Source organism: Macaca fascicularis, chromosome 6 (genome assembly GCF_037993035.2).
Source record: "Macaca fascicularis isolate 582-1 chromosome 6, T2T-MFA8v1.1".
Classification (NCBI taxonomy): Eukaryota; Metazoa; Chordata; class Mammalia; order Primates; family Cercopithecidae; genus Macaca; species Macaca fascicularis.
In genome coordinates this window covers 176,689,105-176,705,676 of record NC_088380.1, presented here as the reverse complement: position 1 = coordinate 176,705,676, position 16,572 = coordinate 176,689,105, and the positions used below count along the sequence as shown (strand labels likewise).

The following is a 16,572-nucleotide window of genomic DNA, read 5'->3' as shown; positions in this document are numbered from 1 at the left end:
TAGCATGGGACCAGACCAATACAGCTGGGTTCTAAGACAGACTACTTTCTCAGAGCCAGCCAAATACTTGTGGGCTATTTTATTACTTTTATTTTCTTTTAAAATCCCTCGGTCAATCCGGACAGGCTTAGAACTCTCCTCATTTCAGTGCCATTGTAATCCCTCTGACTTGCAGCAAATCCTCTGGTTTGCTTTGCCATGGCAAGGCCAGGGGACAGTTCCCTGCATCTCTGCAGATCTGCAAGGGTCTTTTACCCTTGTTCTTAGCAACTGTCAACATATCATGCAGATCCCAAAAGGGCAGAGTCATAACTTCATGATTAAGAATGTGGACTTTGGAATGACAGACATCTAGGTTCAAATTCTAGCTCCTCTACTGAGTACTTACCCTCTCTAAGCTTCAATTTCCCCATAAGTCTAAGGGGGATAATGGCACCTCATGGATTTTTTGTAAGGATTAAATGAGATAATGCAATATTGGAAAGGGAGTAGGATATGTTTAGGCAAGTTACTTAACCTTTCTGGGCCTCAGTTTATTCAACTGTAAATGGGGACAAAAATATTATCTACCCTTATAGAGTCATTTGTGATTAACGAATGAGTTATGGCTTGGAAAGTGCTTAGAACAGCATCTGTCACATTAGTTAGTACTGAGTAAATATAAGTTGTTTTAATTAATGCAAGCAAAGTCCTCAGCATGGTAAAAGTAGGTATTCAATAAATGGTGGCTATTATTATTATGAGGTAGCTGTTCCTCAGAGAAGTTCATGCACATTTATCTCCTGGAAAGCAATAAGAAATGAAGACATCAGGGGAGAATTTTGTTCTTAAATAAATGTTGCAGTCATAGCAGAACAAGTCCACAGATCCCATTTCCCTAGCAGGATACTCTAGGACCTTCACTCCTCTTCATGCCCAGGCTCTCTTTTACCTCAGAAGGACCTGCCCTTCATCCAACCATCCACTTTTTCAACAAATTCTCCTTAAGCACCTATAGTGAGCCAGAAAGAGGGCTGGGAATGCTTAAGCAGTGAATGAGATGGTTCCAGTCTTTGCCCTCCTGGAGCCTACAGGGTAGTGGAGGAGATGCACACTAAATAAATACATACACAAATGCTTATTGAATAACAGCTACAATTTGTATTGTGAAAAATGTGACGAGGATGTACAATGGGTCTTGATGTGGTCTTGGCACTGGGTGTGTGAGTAAGGGGGAGTCATTGTAAAGGCTCCCTGAGAAATTGCTGGGACTCCCAACTGATGAATAGGAGTTGTCTGGGTGATGTGCGGAAGTGTAGAGAGAAAAGGGTCCAGGCAGACAGGCATTTTGTTCCAAGGCCCTGCACCCACAAAGTGCCTGGCTCACAAAGAGAACCGAGAGAAAGGTCACATGGTTAACTTACTCCTAGACCCTCCACTCAAAATACTCAGCTAGGAAATTAGAATTGGAAGAGAAATCCAGGTCCACAGAAACTGCGTTCTCAGTGGCAACTATTGTCTCTTTCCTTTCAGGTGCTCCTCGCCTGCTTGCAGATCTCAGACCCCAGCTGGTCTCAGACCTCAGCCCCTGAGGCCAAGCAAACATACATCATCCTGGAGGCTGCAGACATAGCTCACCGTGCCCACATGTGAACTTCAGCCAAGACACCACAACAGGGACTCTGCCCACTGAATCCCCTATGATTCCTCAATCCTGTCCTGGTCATACCCCACTGGGTTTTGTGAGGCTATTTAGGAAGATAAGTTTCCCTTACTGAAGAAAAGAGAGACAACATGAAAGAAAACAATGGCCCCAAAGGAGGAATTTGTGATTGACATAAATGGGAGTGTTCCCTTGGGCTCATCATGTATCATCAAAGTAGCAAACCCCCAGGTCATTTATTTCTCCACCTATTTACCTGCTATGAAAAGAAGATGCGTTTAAGTTTCCTGCAGTTTCACACTGGACATTAATGCTCTGGGGGCGGGGGGAGAAAAAGCCGTATGTTCTAGATGTAGCAGGTTTCTTTTGGAATTCACTCACTGGGAGTCTGGCACTACCCCCTAAATGGTACTTTTGTTGTCTTTTTGTTCAAGACAACCAGCTTCTTCCAAGATCAGAACTGCATGCCAGCCTCCCTTGATAAACAGCCTACCAGCTCTCTTGGTAGATCAGATGTTTAATAGTTAGCCTAACTCATTTGTTTTTTCAAGGAGCAATTATACTACAATGAATTAATATTTTAACTGCAGGGAAAGCATTACAGCTAGTTCCTACGTAGACTCTAGAGGTTGGGAATGGCCAACAGGATTTCCCATACTAAGAGGAGAGGACAACTCCATCCTGGCCAGCAGTTCTCTATGTTTGAAATACCATCATTAGATACTGCTCCAAAGACCTAAGGGGAGATGTGCCTAGGAGAAGTGTATGGTCCTGATCCTTCCCACTGAGGCTCAATGGCCCAGCAAAATATGAAAGTGAGACCTGTGCTTCTAAAGCGTAACAGTCTAGAATCAGTAGAGTTTGTGAAACAACCTCACCACCGCAGGAGCAAATCCCAGCAGGTGAGATTCAAGGAAGATGGGACCACTAAGAATCCAGCTGGCCTAGCTGAGGTTGATGTCCGAACTCCAGAAGACCTGGCTGTGATGGGGAAAACTCAAGCAACCAGGCACCATCATCCCCCCACCTACTCGCTCTCCTTCCCCAGGTCCCAGAAGGCAGGGGGCTTTCGCAACGTTGCGATCCAAACTTCCCCCAGTCTCAGGAAGCATTTCCCAGTTTTCAAAAGGAAGAAACTCACAGCCAGCAAGTCCCTGGTGGAAATGCCAACAGCATCCCAAAGTGCCATCCAGGTCAACGGCAACCTCTCTGAACAGGACATTGTGTCTTCTGACCTTGCCTACTTAAGGTTGGCTCAGCATCTTGAGGATGGGCCTCGAAGGGTCAAGGTGTCCCACACATTCCTCCCGAGGGTCCCCAAGGTGCAAAGCAATGGTCCTGTTAGCATATGCTTGGAAGCAGGAACTTGGAGGTCCTTAGAGAAAGCCACAGCTGCCATTCAGGTTCCAGATGATATTTATCACAGTCCTTCCTGGGAAGCTAGAGAGTCTGCTCTCAGCCCAGACAGGCCAGCTGAAGTAAGTAACTCCATACACCCTTTGGGTGACACATGTCCAGGTGATGGGAGAAGGATGACTCTACCAGATTCAGAAAAATCCACCTCCTGCTTAAATGCCACCAGCGTTGCCAGCCACACACCAGGCACAGAGAAACTTAAACCTGAATTGCTTTTGCCCAAAGACAACTCGGATGACAAAGACTTTGGCCCACTGTCATCTCAGTCAAAGGAAACGTGTGTTCCTTCACCTCCACGGACTCACAGTTCCCCCTCATCAGGCTCCCACAGGCAGCCAGCCTACCCAGGAAGAGCCTCAGACTGTCCTTCATCAAGTAACAATCACCAGAATCTGGTGTCACTCAAAATTAACAGTGCATCGAAATCTGCCCCTGGGTGTCAGGGGCAGACGGCAAACAACCCCACTGAGTCAGACACCCTGGAGTTTCCAAATTGTCCAGGAAGTGATCACCTCCCATCCTCTCTTCCAAAGAGTGAGACCAAACTTCAGAGCAACAGGGAGATTAGTGACATTAATCAAATTCACCTGGCACGGGGTGAACTCTGCGACCTCCAAGGCCGACTGCAATCCGTGGAAGAATCTCTGCACTCGAACCAAGAGAAAATTAAAGTCCTTTTGAATGTAATTCAAGACTTGGAGAAAGCTCGAGCTCTCACTGAAGGGTAAGGAGATTTTTTTTCATATTAAAAATGACTGGGTGAAGTCATTTGCTAACACACGGGCAGAGACAGCTTTGGTTTCTTTTAGTAAAAATGTCTCCAAAATGTTTGAAGTACTGTTGTTTCTCCAAATCATAACCACAGACCTCCCTTTTCTCTAATGGAATTTCATTTAGTTCTAGGCTTTGGTGGATTTTTGTGGATTTCTACTGCTGTTTGTTTTCGTTTTCAGGTGTTAACAGAATGGGAAAAGGCAGCAATGAAGCAGTAGGATCAAAAATGATTTTTATGAAGATGAGGGTTCCGTTGATATATGATGGGGGAAAACGATAGCAGGAAGGCACTTCCCCATCCCCCTCCTCTTAGCAAGTTACTGCATTTGTACAGTATTTCCGTTCTTCGTGTCATTGTGACAAAGGACTTGAGGTGGCCACTCAGCTTACTATTGACCTTCCCCTGTACTGACTACTTTTATGACTTGGGCTGGTCCATCAATGACCAACTAATTGGAACTGAAATGAGATCACAGTTCATTTTGCACAATTCATTTTCTGCCAAGAGAAAAAAGTCACAAAATGCTGTCCTGGATGACTCAGCACCAGTATAGGAGGAAAATGCAGTTATTTGTTTAGATGTGAAATGCTCGTCCTTCCAGAAAGTGCTCTCTAAAGACAGAGAAGAAGCAATGGTTAAAGCTCATCAAAAAGGGTAGGAGAGAGAAGTCATTAACTGGCGTTTGCTGTATGAATCAGAATCAGCACTGCCATATAGGAGAGAAACACTGTGATATGCAGAGTGAAACGTACTGAACTAAGAGGTCAGGAGTTTTAATAACCTCCCTTCCATTCACCTGCAGAATCCCTCATCTCACAGGATTGTTGTCAGCATGAAAAAACTCTCAGCTTGGGAAGTCTTTAAACATGTATGAAGCCTTCTAGAAATGTGAGCTCCTATTGCCATGACTTTCTTGTTTCCTTATTTGTAATGGCCATGCAACTTAAGAGCACCATGAATGCTGTGCTATAGGGACTAAGGGACCAGTAGGTTGAATGTTTGTGGCCCATGTGACTTTTGCCCATAGATTTATCCAGCAAATGCTCTGTCTTGCAGGCGCAACTTTTATCGAACTGGCCAAGATCTCAACAATTGCAGTACCTGCCAGAACACGGCGTGCATCATATACAGGTACCTGGCCACAAGCGAGGTCTGCTCTGTAGACTATAAAGCCATAGGGTTCACTGAACACTCTAGCAAACTTTTACATGCAGAAAGTCAAGAGAGGCAAAAACAGGAGGCCTCTGAATATCTGAGACCAAAAAAACCAAGGTATTTAACTATGAAATGTTAACATCTGGTTCCAAGGCAGGGATTGCTTTGTTTCCTTACAGCAAAGTCTATGAGCATACCCTTTTGATGTAATCATCCCTACACTCATCAAACACTAAGTGCAGGCATCATGGTAAGCTTGGCACACACATTTGCATCTCATTCCACCCTCAGGGAAGTTAAGGCATTCGGTCTCGCTCACATAGAGCATTTTCTGAGAGCAGAAAGGGCCAAACTCAGGACTCACATCCAGATTTTTCAAATCTCAAACCTGTGATTTTAATTATTCCACCACACTGCCTCTTCCTCAACAGCAGCTATGCCATGCCAAGCACTTACTTGGCACAGTGGAGAACCATGATAAGAACTTTATGTTCATTTCTAAGTATGTCATTTCCTTCTAGCACAGAGTAAGTTTGCTGCAGTAGATTTTTGTAAGTGACAAAATGGAAACATGATATACAGTGTAAACTTAGAGTCAAAGATCTGTGTTTTAATCCCCAAGTCTGACATCAGCTAACTTAACCTGTTACTTTCCTTATCTGCATAGGGAACGATTATCCCTATTCAGAGTTGCCATGAAGACCAGATGAAATCATATATGTGAATGTCTTTTGCAACTGCAAACCTCTGTACAAATCCAAGGGCTTATACCTGTTTTTACTGGAAAGATCAATGCCCCCTTAGCTGGAAGACCACTTTCCATGGCATAGTAGAAAAGTGGTCAAAAGCAGGACTTTCCGTTGACGATATCTAATTTTGTTGACCAAAGTGAACAGTTTTGCTTTCTCTATTACATTTCTCTTTTTGTTGAAAACTGGCAGCTCAGGGCCCGAGCAGACTGGAGCCTAATTGGGTTGCCTATGTCTTCTTTTAAAACTTCTCATTCTCTCCGGCAGAATCCTGAGATTTCATTGAGTAAGAGACCTTGTGCCTGGAAGGCAGGAGGTGCTTGCACTTACTTACACAGGGCCTTGAGCATCTTTTCATGGAACCCATCAGCTCCTTATAAAGAGGAGCCACCTGTTTTTAATCAAATAACAGAAGATGCAGGACTGCTCACAGATAAATGCCTTTCACCTCAATGTGACGTCTTCCTTTAAAAAAGAGGGTCCTGGAAGAGCCCTGCAGCATTGGAAAGCCTAAGTAGAAGTTTCATCAATTGCTCTCTTTTTCCTGCTTCTTTTTTTATATCTCTCAATTTGAACAAATTTTCTAATCATTAGGAGGACAAAAATTATTAAATGTCTAGACAGTTAGAGAGGATAAAACTATTCATCATAAACAAGAAGAATCAATTTGAACTAACCTCCATTTAAATTTTGGATAGTTTCTCTTCTCTTCCGGAGCCAGATAATGTATTTTCTACTACCTTAAAATGATTTTTTATGTGGCCTATATGAGTAAAAAGGGCAAGATTTCCAAGTCTACTATGAGTTTCATGACCTGGCCTTGGGCAAATCATTTTCCCCATCTGAAAAATGAGGGTCTTTAATTAAACGGTCCCAAGAGTCCCTTTTAGTTCTGACATTCTGATATTCAAAGCCGAATTAAAAGTGACAATATTTGGCTAAACTATGACCTTCCAACGCGTCTGAGAATGTTTGCATTTTTCTAGCACTTACTTCAAACATCTCCAGCAAACATTCTAAATTAAGTTACACCCCTGGATGGGTTAGCAAACCTTCATGCACACCTTCCTTTCCAGAAGAAAAGCAATTGTATGCATATATCCCTCATTACCATTCAAAGCCAGACTGTTCTCCCAGACAGAATCTATATCCTTGTATCTAAGCCATTGTAGGGAATGGGCAATTAATTTGATGAAAGCAAAGAGATCTGAACAACAGCCCCATCGTTGCAACAGTGGGAAGATGAGAGTTGTCATTTTTTTTTAGAAAACATTCAAATGACTTCAAACTTGCATTGTGTTCTGGAAAGTCAGATCTTAGAAACGAATGAATAAGTGATGTGAAATACTCATCCCCAGGCCTTGTTAAGCCGCAATCTCTCTCCCAGGTGATGGATGTGCTCAGTGCATGTCACTGTACATAAAGCAGATGGGCGCATGATGGATTGCTCACTGGATCTTCTTCTCTGGAGATGTTGCTGCTAAGTTAGCCATGCATATGGTTTCCTAAGTGGTATTTCCCAGAGGCTCCAGCAGCTGGAGGCTATGGCTATGCTGCTTGCTCTTATCAAGACATGTGGGGTCATCTGGTTCTATCAAACTCATTCTCTCTGCTCCCTGAGCCTCCTTGACTCTCCTCTTACCATTGAACACTTGGATACACCCTATCTCACCAAGAGCACAGTCCCAACACCAGTGCCTAGAGATTCTATCCATGGCTCTCAAGAGCTTGCAGGGAATTATGTACATCAAGGTGAATGGAACCTTTTGTTTTGACTACCATAGTCTCCACAGGAAGTGAGTGGCAATTGGCTCTAAACCACAAGCTGATTCCAGCCTGTTTTGGCCCCAATCACTTCCTTCACTCCTCCTTAGCATTAATCCTAGCACAAGTTACCCAAAGGGTTGAGTGAATGCCACCATAGTATCCAAGATTAAATAACATTAAATTACTTAGTACGAAAGTTGTTATCTTTTCAAATTTATTTCAATCCTTCCAATAACCCAGAGGGGAAAATCTGAGTTTGGTACTAGAACGTCTTTAAAACCTTCCTAATGCTGGCTTATCACATTTCTCTGCAAAGAAAGAGCAGGTCTCAGGTTCACAGCCCTGAGCAAGCAATAGTTATCTAGCTAGAATACAATCATTTTTACTTTTTCTACTGAAGGCTTTAACTTTTAAAACTAGCCTTTTTAAATATTTCTGTAATTGATGCAGGTCTGCATTTCCAAAAGTGATATTGCCTGTTTGATATAAAACATGTTTTTAAATTCAAAAAGTGGATGGATTTAGAGAAAAAAAAGTGAAGTGAATAATTGTGTAGATGGTATGGGGAATCTTGCAAAACCATGAAGGTAGAGAATGAGTGATTGAAGTTTGGGAAATGGTGCCCTAAAGAACTGGCTCCTTTTCACCTTCTCAAGGGCATGAGGTCTCTCTAAGTCGCTTGCTCCTCCTTCCCTCACCCCCTTCTCTACTTTTCCAGCCATATCTCCAGCATTCATCTTTACACTCATGCTAAAAATAGTCAGCAGTGCTTCTTTAGAGGTCTTTGACTACAGAGATCATGCATTTCTTTTCCAGACATAACTCCCAGGAAAAAACTGCTTGGTTTAAGTTGTAAAATGTCTCCAATATGTTTTAAAGGAAAATAATAAGAGGTCTTTCCCAGAAAACTTTTCATCTACCATCCAAGCATGCTCTTCTGGAATTGGAAAGACAGAGTTGCAAGCTTACCATTTTCAGTGGGTGAAGAGACAGATTGGCCATGTAGGATTTAAAAGGTGCTAGAGAGGTGAGAGAAATAGAAGAGGTATTGTTCATCCAGGGTCCACCTGGACAGGCTGCTCCTCTTCTTATCCTTAGTCTCTTCCCACCACTTCTTCAACTGCACTCATGGACTTTATTTCTGTGGTACTACTTTCTGCTACCTTTTATCTGATATCTATATCAATCTATCTTTATATCTAAAATTTTCAACCAACTACCTACAGACATTTCCACTTCATATCCCAAGGCAACTCAAATTTGTCATATCCCCAAACACACCCATTTCACCACAAAATTAATTTTCTTCGCATATTTCTCATTTTGTTCAACACCATTGACCAAGAGGCAACTCCATAAAGATATCACAGTCCCCCTTGACTTTCTCTTCATACACCAAATAAGCTACTGATTCCAACTGCTCAATCCAACCCCTTCACTCCAATTCCTCTGCCACAGGTTCAAAAAAGGCTGCTGTCATTTGTCACTTAAATGCGAATTGACTTTTTTGACACAGGTCTCTCTTCCCTTATCTCAAGTAATCCTCCATGCAGATTGCTAACTTGCATCTGAAAAATAGAATCTGACCATGTCACTCCCCTGCTAAACAATCTTGTCCTGGTTCAGGTAGTCTGTGGCTCCTCTCCAGCCATGGGGAACTAGGTGCTCAGCTGGTGGTTCTGTCATTCCTCAGTGCCTTTGCATAAGTTCCTTTGCTTTCCTGGATGTCTTTTCTGCCCTGCTTCGTGTGGATATTTCTTAGTCTTGCAGCTTAAATGTCAGCTATATGGACAACCTCACAATCCAATCCTTCCCCAGAAGGACCCCCATGCCATGAGCCCTTGTCTGCTAGGTCACTGATCCTACTGCAGTGTAATAGAGTGTTTATAAGTTTCTTTCCTTCAGCAAATGGCTAGTCTCTCAAAGTCATGGATCATTGTTTCATACATACTTGGTGCTTAGTAGGTGCTTATTAAGGAAAGAAATGACTCTATTAACTAGGAGAGGAAGGAAAAGCAGTAGTGGACTTGAGACAGCTACTTAGATTGTCCAGAAGTAAAGTCATTGTTAATATTAGTGTACACCACCACCCTTGGGTGGGGAAATGAAGGATTAAACAAATATTCTCATTAGGAATGAGGGCTTCTATGTAGCTGGTTCTCAATGGATCTTTTTAAGCTGAATGTAAGCCCATGGGTTGCCAGTTTTAAAATAACTCGAATGCCACATACTTTCAACAAGAGAGACCCTTTCTCTGATGACTCAGAGAGCTTGCTGCACTTTCATAGAACATTGAAACCCTTGTTCTTCCAGGCCATATGACATTATTGCCCGGGACTTTTGTCCTGGCTGTGGTGGGAAAGCAAAGTTTGATTGTGGGGAACCACAAAACTCCAGGTGAAAATATCTCCTTTCTCTGGTGTCTGAACTGTCCCAGTGATCTCTTTGGCAGAAGGAGTCAGAACATCAGATCTTCAGGTTCTCTTGCTAAATATCTAATGCTAAATATCAAAACCCAGGTTTGCAGGCACAATAATGCCTAAGGTGTCCACATCCTAACTCACGGACCCTCTGCATGTGACCTTATTTGGCAAAAGGGACTTTGCAGATGAAATGACTTCAAAGGAGGAGAGCAGGGTGGGTTGTCTGGATGGGCCCAGTGTAATCACAAGGGCCGCAGAGAAAGAGGGAGGCCAGAGGATCAGAGTCAGAGGAGATGTGATGCCAGAGGCAAAGGGCAGAGTGCTGTGGTCACAAGCCAAGAGGCATGGCAGCCCCTAAAAGTGGGAGAAAGCAAGGGATGTGTTCTCTCCTAGAGCCTCCAGAAGGAGTACAGCTCTGATTTACAGCTCTGGAGGACTTCTGCCCTCCAGAACTGTAAGAGTAAAATCTATGTTGTTTTAAGCCATTAAATTTGTAGTAATTTCAACAAAAGGAAATAAGTACACTCAGATACACTCAGATTAAATCCTCATAATTGGGGGCTAGTTTATTTGACTTTCATTGATGATTTTTACAATGATAACAGCTGACGAAAGAGATCTGTGGGGCTGAAACTTAAGGGAAAGAAAGAAGAGAGCTACCACTTACTGAGGATTCATCATTTACTGATCACTTGAAGTACCTTCTGTTTTCACACTTAATCCTCACGACGATGAGATTGATTGAAGTGCCCCCAAGTTACAGATGACGGAACTGATGCTCAGGAGGGGGTCAGGCACTTGCTCAACATTCAGATTAGGCAATTGAAGCTGAGAGAGGTGAGGCACTTGCACAATTATTCTGGAAATAGTCATTGCAACCGCCACAGCAGCACACAGTTCTGTCTTCCAGCAAGCCAGATTCCATAGCATGCTGCCTTCCAGATGCCAGACTCATCTGAAGGATATTAGGGCTCAGGGGAATGTTCGATCGTCACTGATTTCCACTCAGCCAAGGGCATCATGAGGGTTTGCATTGAAGATGCAGGCCCCAGACAGTGCTTCCAAAGTATGGTCATGGACCATCTGCATCAGAACCTCTGGGTGTCTGTGGAAACTTGTTGCTGGGTTTCAGCCCCAAAGCCACAGAATCAGAGAGTGTGGGGTGGAGGATGGGAAGCTGCAGTTGCAGCAAGCTCCCTGGGAAAGGCTGGTTCAAATAAAGCTTGAGGATCTTTTTAAGTAAAAAATCAGGGTCTTAAAAGAAGATAGCTGATTTACTAGAAAGTTTTGTGACAACCAGCCCATGGATAAAAAATACTTGCTTGTAAAATAGCCCAGAAAGTAGCTTTAGTTCTTCATACGTCTTTGGAAAGATGAATTACCTTTCTGCTTGGCTTTGATTTTAGGGTTAGATGATCATATATAGACCTAATTATATATGTTGGGTACAGGTGAGAATGGAGGCAAGGGCGAGGAAAAGAAGAGAGAGGATTATTCATGGAGCGGGCTATCTTCTGATGCCTCCTGTTTCCAATGAGAAGAGAAAAGGAGTCCCTCTCAGGCCACTCTGGGGCCCAGGCTTGCATTATGCAATACTTAGGGGATTCAGCTGTAACCTTTCCTTTCTCCCACCTCTCTCAGTTCCTCGGGCCTCATCTGAGATCAGAAACTGATTGGCAATCCAGGCTGACATTTTTCCTCCAACAAAAGTTGAGAGTAATTAAAGCCTAATTCTGCTCTCTGGCCAAGAGACCAAATGCTAAGAACTACCCTCTGGTGAGTCCTAGAGGGTCAACAGCAGAACAGCAGACACACGTAAAAGGTGGGTTTCCAAGTGCTGACCATTACCACTACATCCCCACTTCAGGACAGGGGTATGGTCACCCCATGCTTGGGAACCAAGGACCATGCATGAAGCTAAATGCCATGCAGAATCTGCCACCACCACCCACTCATTTTCTCAAACTCCACAAACCACTGGTTTTTGTTTTGTTTTGTTTTTGAGACAGAGTCTCGCTGTTGCCTGGGCTGGAGTACAGTGGCACAATCTCGGCTCACTGCAATCTCTGCCTCCCAGGTTTACGTGATTTTTCTGCCTCAGCCTCCTGAGTAGCTGGGATTATAGATGCCCGTCACCACACCCAGCTAATTTTTGTATTATTAGTAGAGACGGAGTTTCATCATGTTGGTCAGGCTGGTCTTGCACCCCTGACCCCAAGTGGTCCACCCACCTTGGCTTCCCAAAGTCTTGGGATTACAGGCTTGAGCCACCACACCCGGCCACTTTTTTCTTTTAATCATTATTGATGCATCCACTCATAAATTCTTCTGGACCAAAGAGAGAACTTATGGATTTTGTAAAGGAGACTCTCTGCAAGAGCCTCCCTTTGTATCTAGCAACCAGCATTCTCGTTCCTAGCACGTCCCCTTCACAGTTTTCATATTCAGAGTATGACAAGGAGGCTCCCTGGAATGCAGGCCAAAGCCTCACAGCTGTGCACCCGGCAAGAGAAAAGCAAGGGCTCCACATCACTGAGGAGAGAGTGGCTCCAGAGAGCTGAGTGAACCTCCTGAGGTCACGCGGTTGATGGTCTGAGAGTGCTTCCGGGAGTTTCCTTCTTGGTTAAGCTATTTGGCCACTGAGCTCTGGCCTTGCCTGCCACTTAAAGCTATTACCTAACCAGAGAAAAAGGCATTTCTCTAGAAATGCAATATGCACTCAGTCCTATGGGTTTAGCAGCCAACTTTTCACTTAAATTATTTAGTATTTTCTTTTTGTCTGCTTATGACTCTCTCCCAGCGTGGAGCCAGGTGAACTCTTGAGAGCCTTGTCTTCCAGCCACAGTCCTCCCTCTGGCCAGCAATGAAGTCCACAGTAAAAAATAATGATAAAGGCACACAGCAGAACTCTTCTTTCTAGTAATCACAGATGCATTTGCAGCTTTCATCAAATTGCAATATGGACTGAGTCACACTATTTCAAACGCTGGGCCGTGGACATCATGGCAACACCCTCGAGCATCCCCAAAACAACCAATAGCAAACACAGCTTCAATTGTCTCTTTGGGAAACAGCCATGAAGTTTGGGGCACATGTAAAATGTAAAAGGTAAAATTTCTCTGAGTCCCAACAGGCTGATTCCCAAGACATTTGTCTCTATTCCCTGATTCTCTTGAATGGCATTATCCCTTTCTTTTTCTCCCTAGAGTGTAAAGGAAAAGAAGTAGGATTTACAGCATCAGCAATTTATCTGCAATAAAAAATGAAACCTATTTTAATGCATTAATAGCGAAAGAGGCTGATACATGCCATAAATATAAAATTACACAAGTTGAATATTTCAGAGGAATAACAAATGAGTGGCTGCTGGCACAGAGGCCACAGGTGACCACAGAGTGATCCGATCTTTATTTCTCCATCAAGTAAGTGTAATAATCATTACCATTTGTTAAGCCAGCCACTGCACTAGGCATTTTGCCCAAGACTATATGTCTATCGTTTCATTTCAGACTCCTAACAATCCTAAAATGTGGATAGGATTAACATTCCCATTTTACAGATGAGGAAACTGAGACTTAGAGAGGTTAAGTGATCTGTCCAAGATCCAAGGGAGCCAGGGCTCAAAACTAGGTCCTACTTTCAGGAGACTTTCCTGTCCCTTCCCCTCTTTCCTTGTGACCTTGCATCGTCAGTGAATAAGTGTGTTAACTTTCTCGGAGATGATCTACGCCTTCTGAGGGCTTCACAGGCAGATCTTCCTGGCACAGAGTCACAGAACCCAAAACACAGATTTCTTTCAGAGACAGCTATCAGCAGAGATTTCTGCAGCTTGATCCCATTTATATATGTGCCAAGAAGAGAACCTGTGATTTTCTGAAGACTCAACAGCAGATAGATGCCCTAGGAGAAGGGGTAGACTTGCCAATTTGAAATAGCTGCAAGTTGTGAAGCTCAAAATTAAACCCTATAAAAAATGAGCAAACTGGTCATTAGGAGAAAGTTTCAGGAACAATGTCCCTTCCAGGCTGGGGCGAGAAAAACATACAAACTAAAGTTCCTGTGATCCAAGACTGTAATTCTTCCCCAGAGACGCCTTCCTAAGTGTCATGATTTATCCAAATGGACAAGAACCAAACTACCCTCACTGCATCCATTGATTCTTACAGCTAATTCTTTAAAAGAGAACGTTGCAGGAGGTCAGTAAATCAGTGGTGCACCTGTGTTCTGCAGAAACAGGGACCACAGAAATGCTCCAACAAGAGATGAAGAAGAGGTGGAGGGGAATTTGGAAGATGGTTTGTCTTCAGGGAGATGCCATGAATCATTCGCCTCTCGGCCAACTTGCTTAGAGTGTAGTTGAAGGCAGTGGCTTGTCGGCATGTCTCTTTATAAAAGAGCAGGACCCACTGCTGAGAAGGAGGTGCAAAACGGCTCACTGGAGATATCAGCAGCCTACACGAGACCCAAGATTGCTGACCCCAGATATTATCTTCAATACGCTGCCTCCTTAGAAGCTGAGCACCTTTTTTGGGTATGCAGCCTCCCTATCAAGGCTGCCCTGAAATTGAGAAAGAGTATTCCAAGGCGAACTGGTCAGCTGGTCCATAAAGAGTCCCCCATGCACCCCAGCCCCAGTTTGGGTCTGGTTCCACAGGGGACTATGAGGTCATCCAGGAGCACCAGGCCTTGGTCACCACCTCCACTCCCACCACCCTACACATTTTGCAATCAAGATTTCATACAGATACAGATTACTATGTTCTTTTGGTCCAGTACATCTTACTGTATAAGCTTTGGGGCTAGACTCTCAGGGTTCAGATTCTGACTCTGTCACTTACATTTGCATGCCCTTGGCAGAATATTTAACCTCTCTTTGCCTCAGTTTTCTCATTTATAAAATGAAGGTAATATTATTTATCCCGGCCGGGTGCGGTGGCTCAAGCCTGTAATCCCAGCACTTTGGGAGGCCAAGACGGGTGGATCACGAGGGCAGGAGATTGAGACCATCCTGGCTAACACGGTGAAACCCCGTCTCTACTAAAAAATACAAAAAACTAGCCAGGTGAGTTGGCGGGCACCTGTAGTCCCAGCTACTCGGGAGGCTGAGGCAGGAGAATGGCATAAACCCGGGAGGCGGAGCTTTCAGTGAGCTGAGATCCGGCCACTGAACTCCAGCCTGGGCGACAGAGCGAGACTCTGTCTCAAAAAAAAAAAAAAAAAAAAAATGTTATTTATCCCATGGGACTTGAGAATTCATGAGAGAAGAAATGTAAACTTGTAGCATAGTGTCTAGCACATAGATTTCATTCCATAAATGACCATCATTCTTTTTATCTTAGTTATTATTTTTTTCCATTTAAATTACCATGTGTCCTAATCGAATGTGGTCCAGGTACTCTCTTTTTGTTTCTTCTCCTTAGAATAAAATGCTGGAAAGAGTTAGGTCCATGGCTAAAACATTGGATCCTTCTTTAAACAGAAAAATCAAAGGACCAGGTGTGAGGAAACCAGGTGAATAGACTGAATGTTTGTGCACCCTGCAAATTCAAATTAATTGCTAATGCCCCATGTGATGATATTTGGAGGTAGAAGCTTTGGAAGGTGATGAGGTCATGAACTTAGAGTCCTCATGAATGGGATTAGTGCCCTTATAAAGAGAACTCAGAGAGGTCCCTCTCTCCTTTCTGCCACGTAAGGACACAGCGAGGGAATACAGCTGTCTATAGACCAGGAAGAGGGCCCTTACCAGATACCCAACTAACAGCACTTTGATCTTCAACTTACCAGCCTCCAGAACTGTGAGTAATAAAATGTATGTTATGTATGAGCCAGCCAGTCTGTAGTATTTTGTTATCGCAACCCAAGCAGACTAAGACATCAAGTTTAGATTCTGCTTGTAACTTACAGTGTGACTTCCCTTTGCCAACTTGCTTGTCTGTTAAATGGGCAACAACCTTCCTATCTTCCTGGGCTATGATGAGGGTAAAATAAACACACAGATCTAAAATACTCTGCAAATTCAAAAGGTATATACAACTAAGAGGCTTCTGTTATTTGTTTGTTTCTACATCCATTTTTATCTCCTTTTGGTTCACCCAACTTCAGTTTACCCAGCCAAGATCTTGCATCCAGAACCTTGCTCTGTTGTTTGCTCATGTGCTTATCTAGTTTTTGCTATTTGTTACTCACTGTTTCTTCTTCCAGACAAGTCATGACTTGGGGCTCTTGCTGCTTCCAATTACCGAGAAAAACAGCTTTCTGCTTTTCAGCAAGCATGATGGCTGGAGCACTGATCTGTAAGCTAGATTAGTGAGGTGCCCTCAAGAGGGAAACCTGAAAGTTCTTACCATTTCTGATTTACACATAGCTCACTCTCTAAACGCAGTGTGGCTCCGTGTTCAGACATCTCCTTGGATGTGAAGGGCTCTAAGGTTCCTCAGGCAATTAACTGAGCATCCCTGAACCACAGGTCCTATGTCCCATGCCTCCTCAGGAGGACCAACTCACATACGTTGAATGCTCTGGACTATCTCAAGGGCTCGTGTCCAGAATCTTGCATTGTAACAATTTCTTAACTACTATTTACCCTCCACTGTAAGCCAGGGTTCTGCAAACTCAGCACTCTGCACCTGTCTTCCTTCTTAT

General features: G+C 43.5%; 2 protein-coding genes across 5 annotated transcripts in view; one reads left to right on the top strand and one right to left on the bottom strand.

Annotated features, from left to right (window-relative positions):
• Positions 1-16,572, bottom strand: part of DOCK2 (dedicator of cytokinesis 2) — a 436,348-nt gene that overhangs the window by 196,547 nt on the left and 223,229 nt on the right. The window lies entirely within an intron of this gene.
• INSYN2B (inhibitory synaptic factor family member 2B) overlaps positions 1-16,572 on the top strand; it is a 119,463-nt gene that overhangs the window by 94,292 nt on the left and 8,599 nt on the right. For both annotated transcript variants that reach the window (XM_045395047.3, XM_005558487.5), the window contains exons 2-3: positions 1,513-3,782; positions 4,890-4,964. In XM_045395047.3, the coding sequence (XP_045250982.1) occupies positions 2,437-3,782; positions 4,890-4,964 (1,421 nt within the window). In that variant the 5' untranslated portion in view covers positions 1,513-2,436. The remainder of the gene's footprint in view (positions 1-1,512; positions 3,783-4,889; positions 4,965-16,572) is intronic.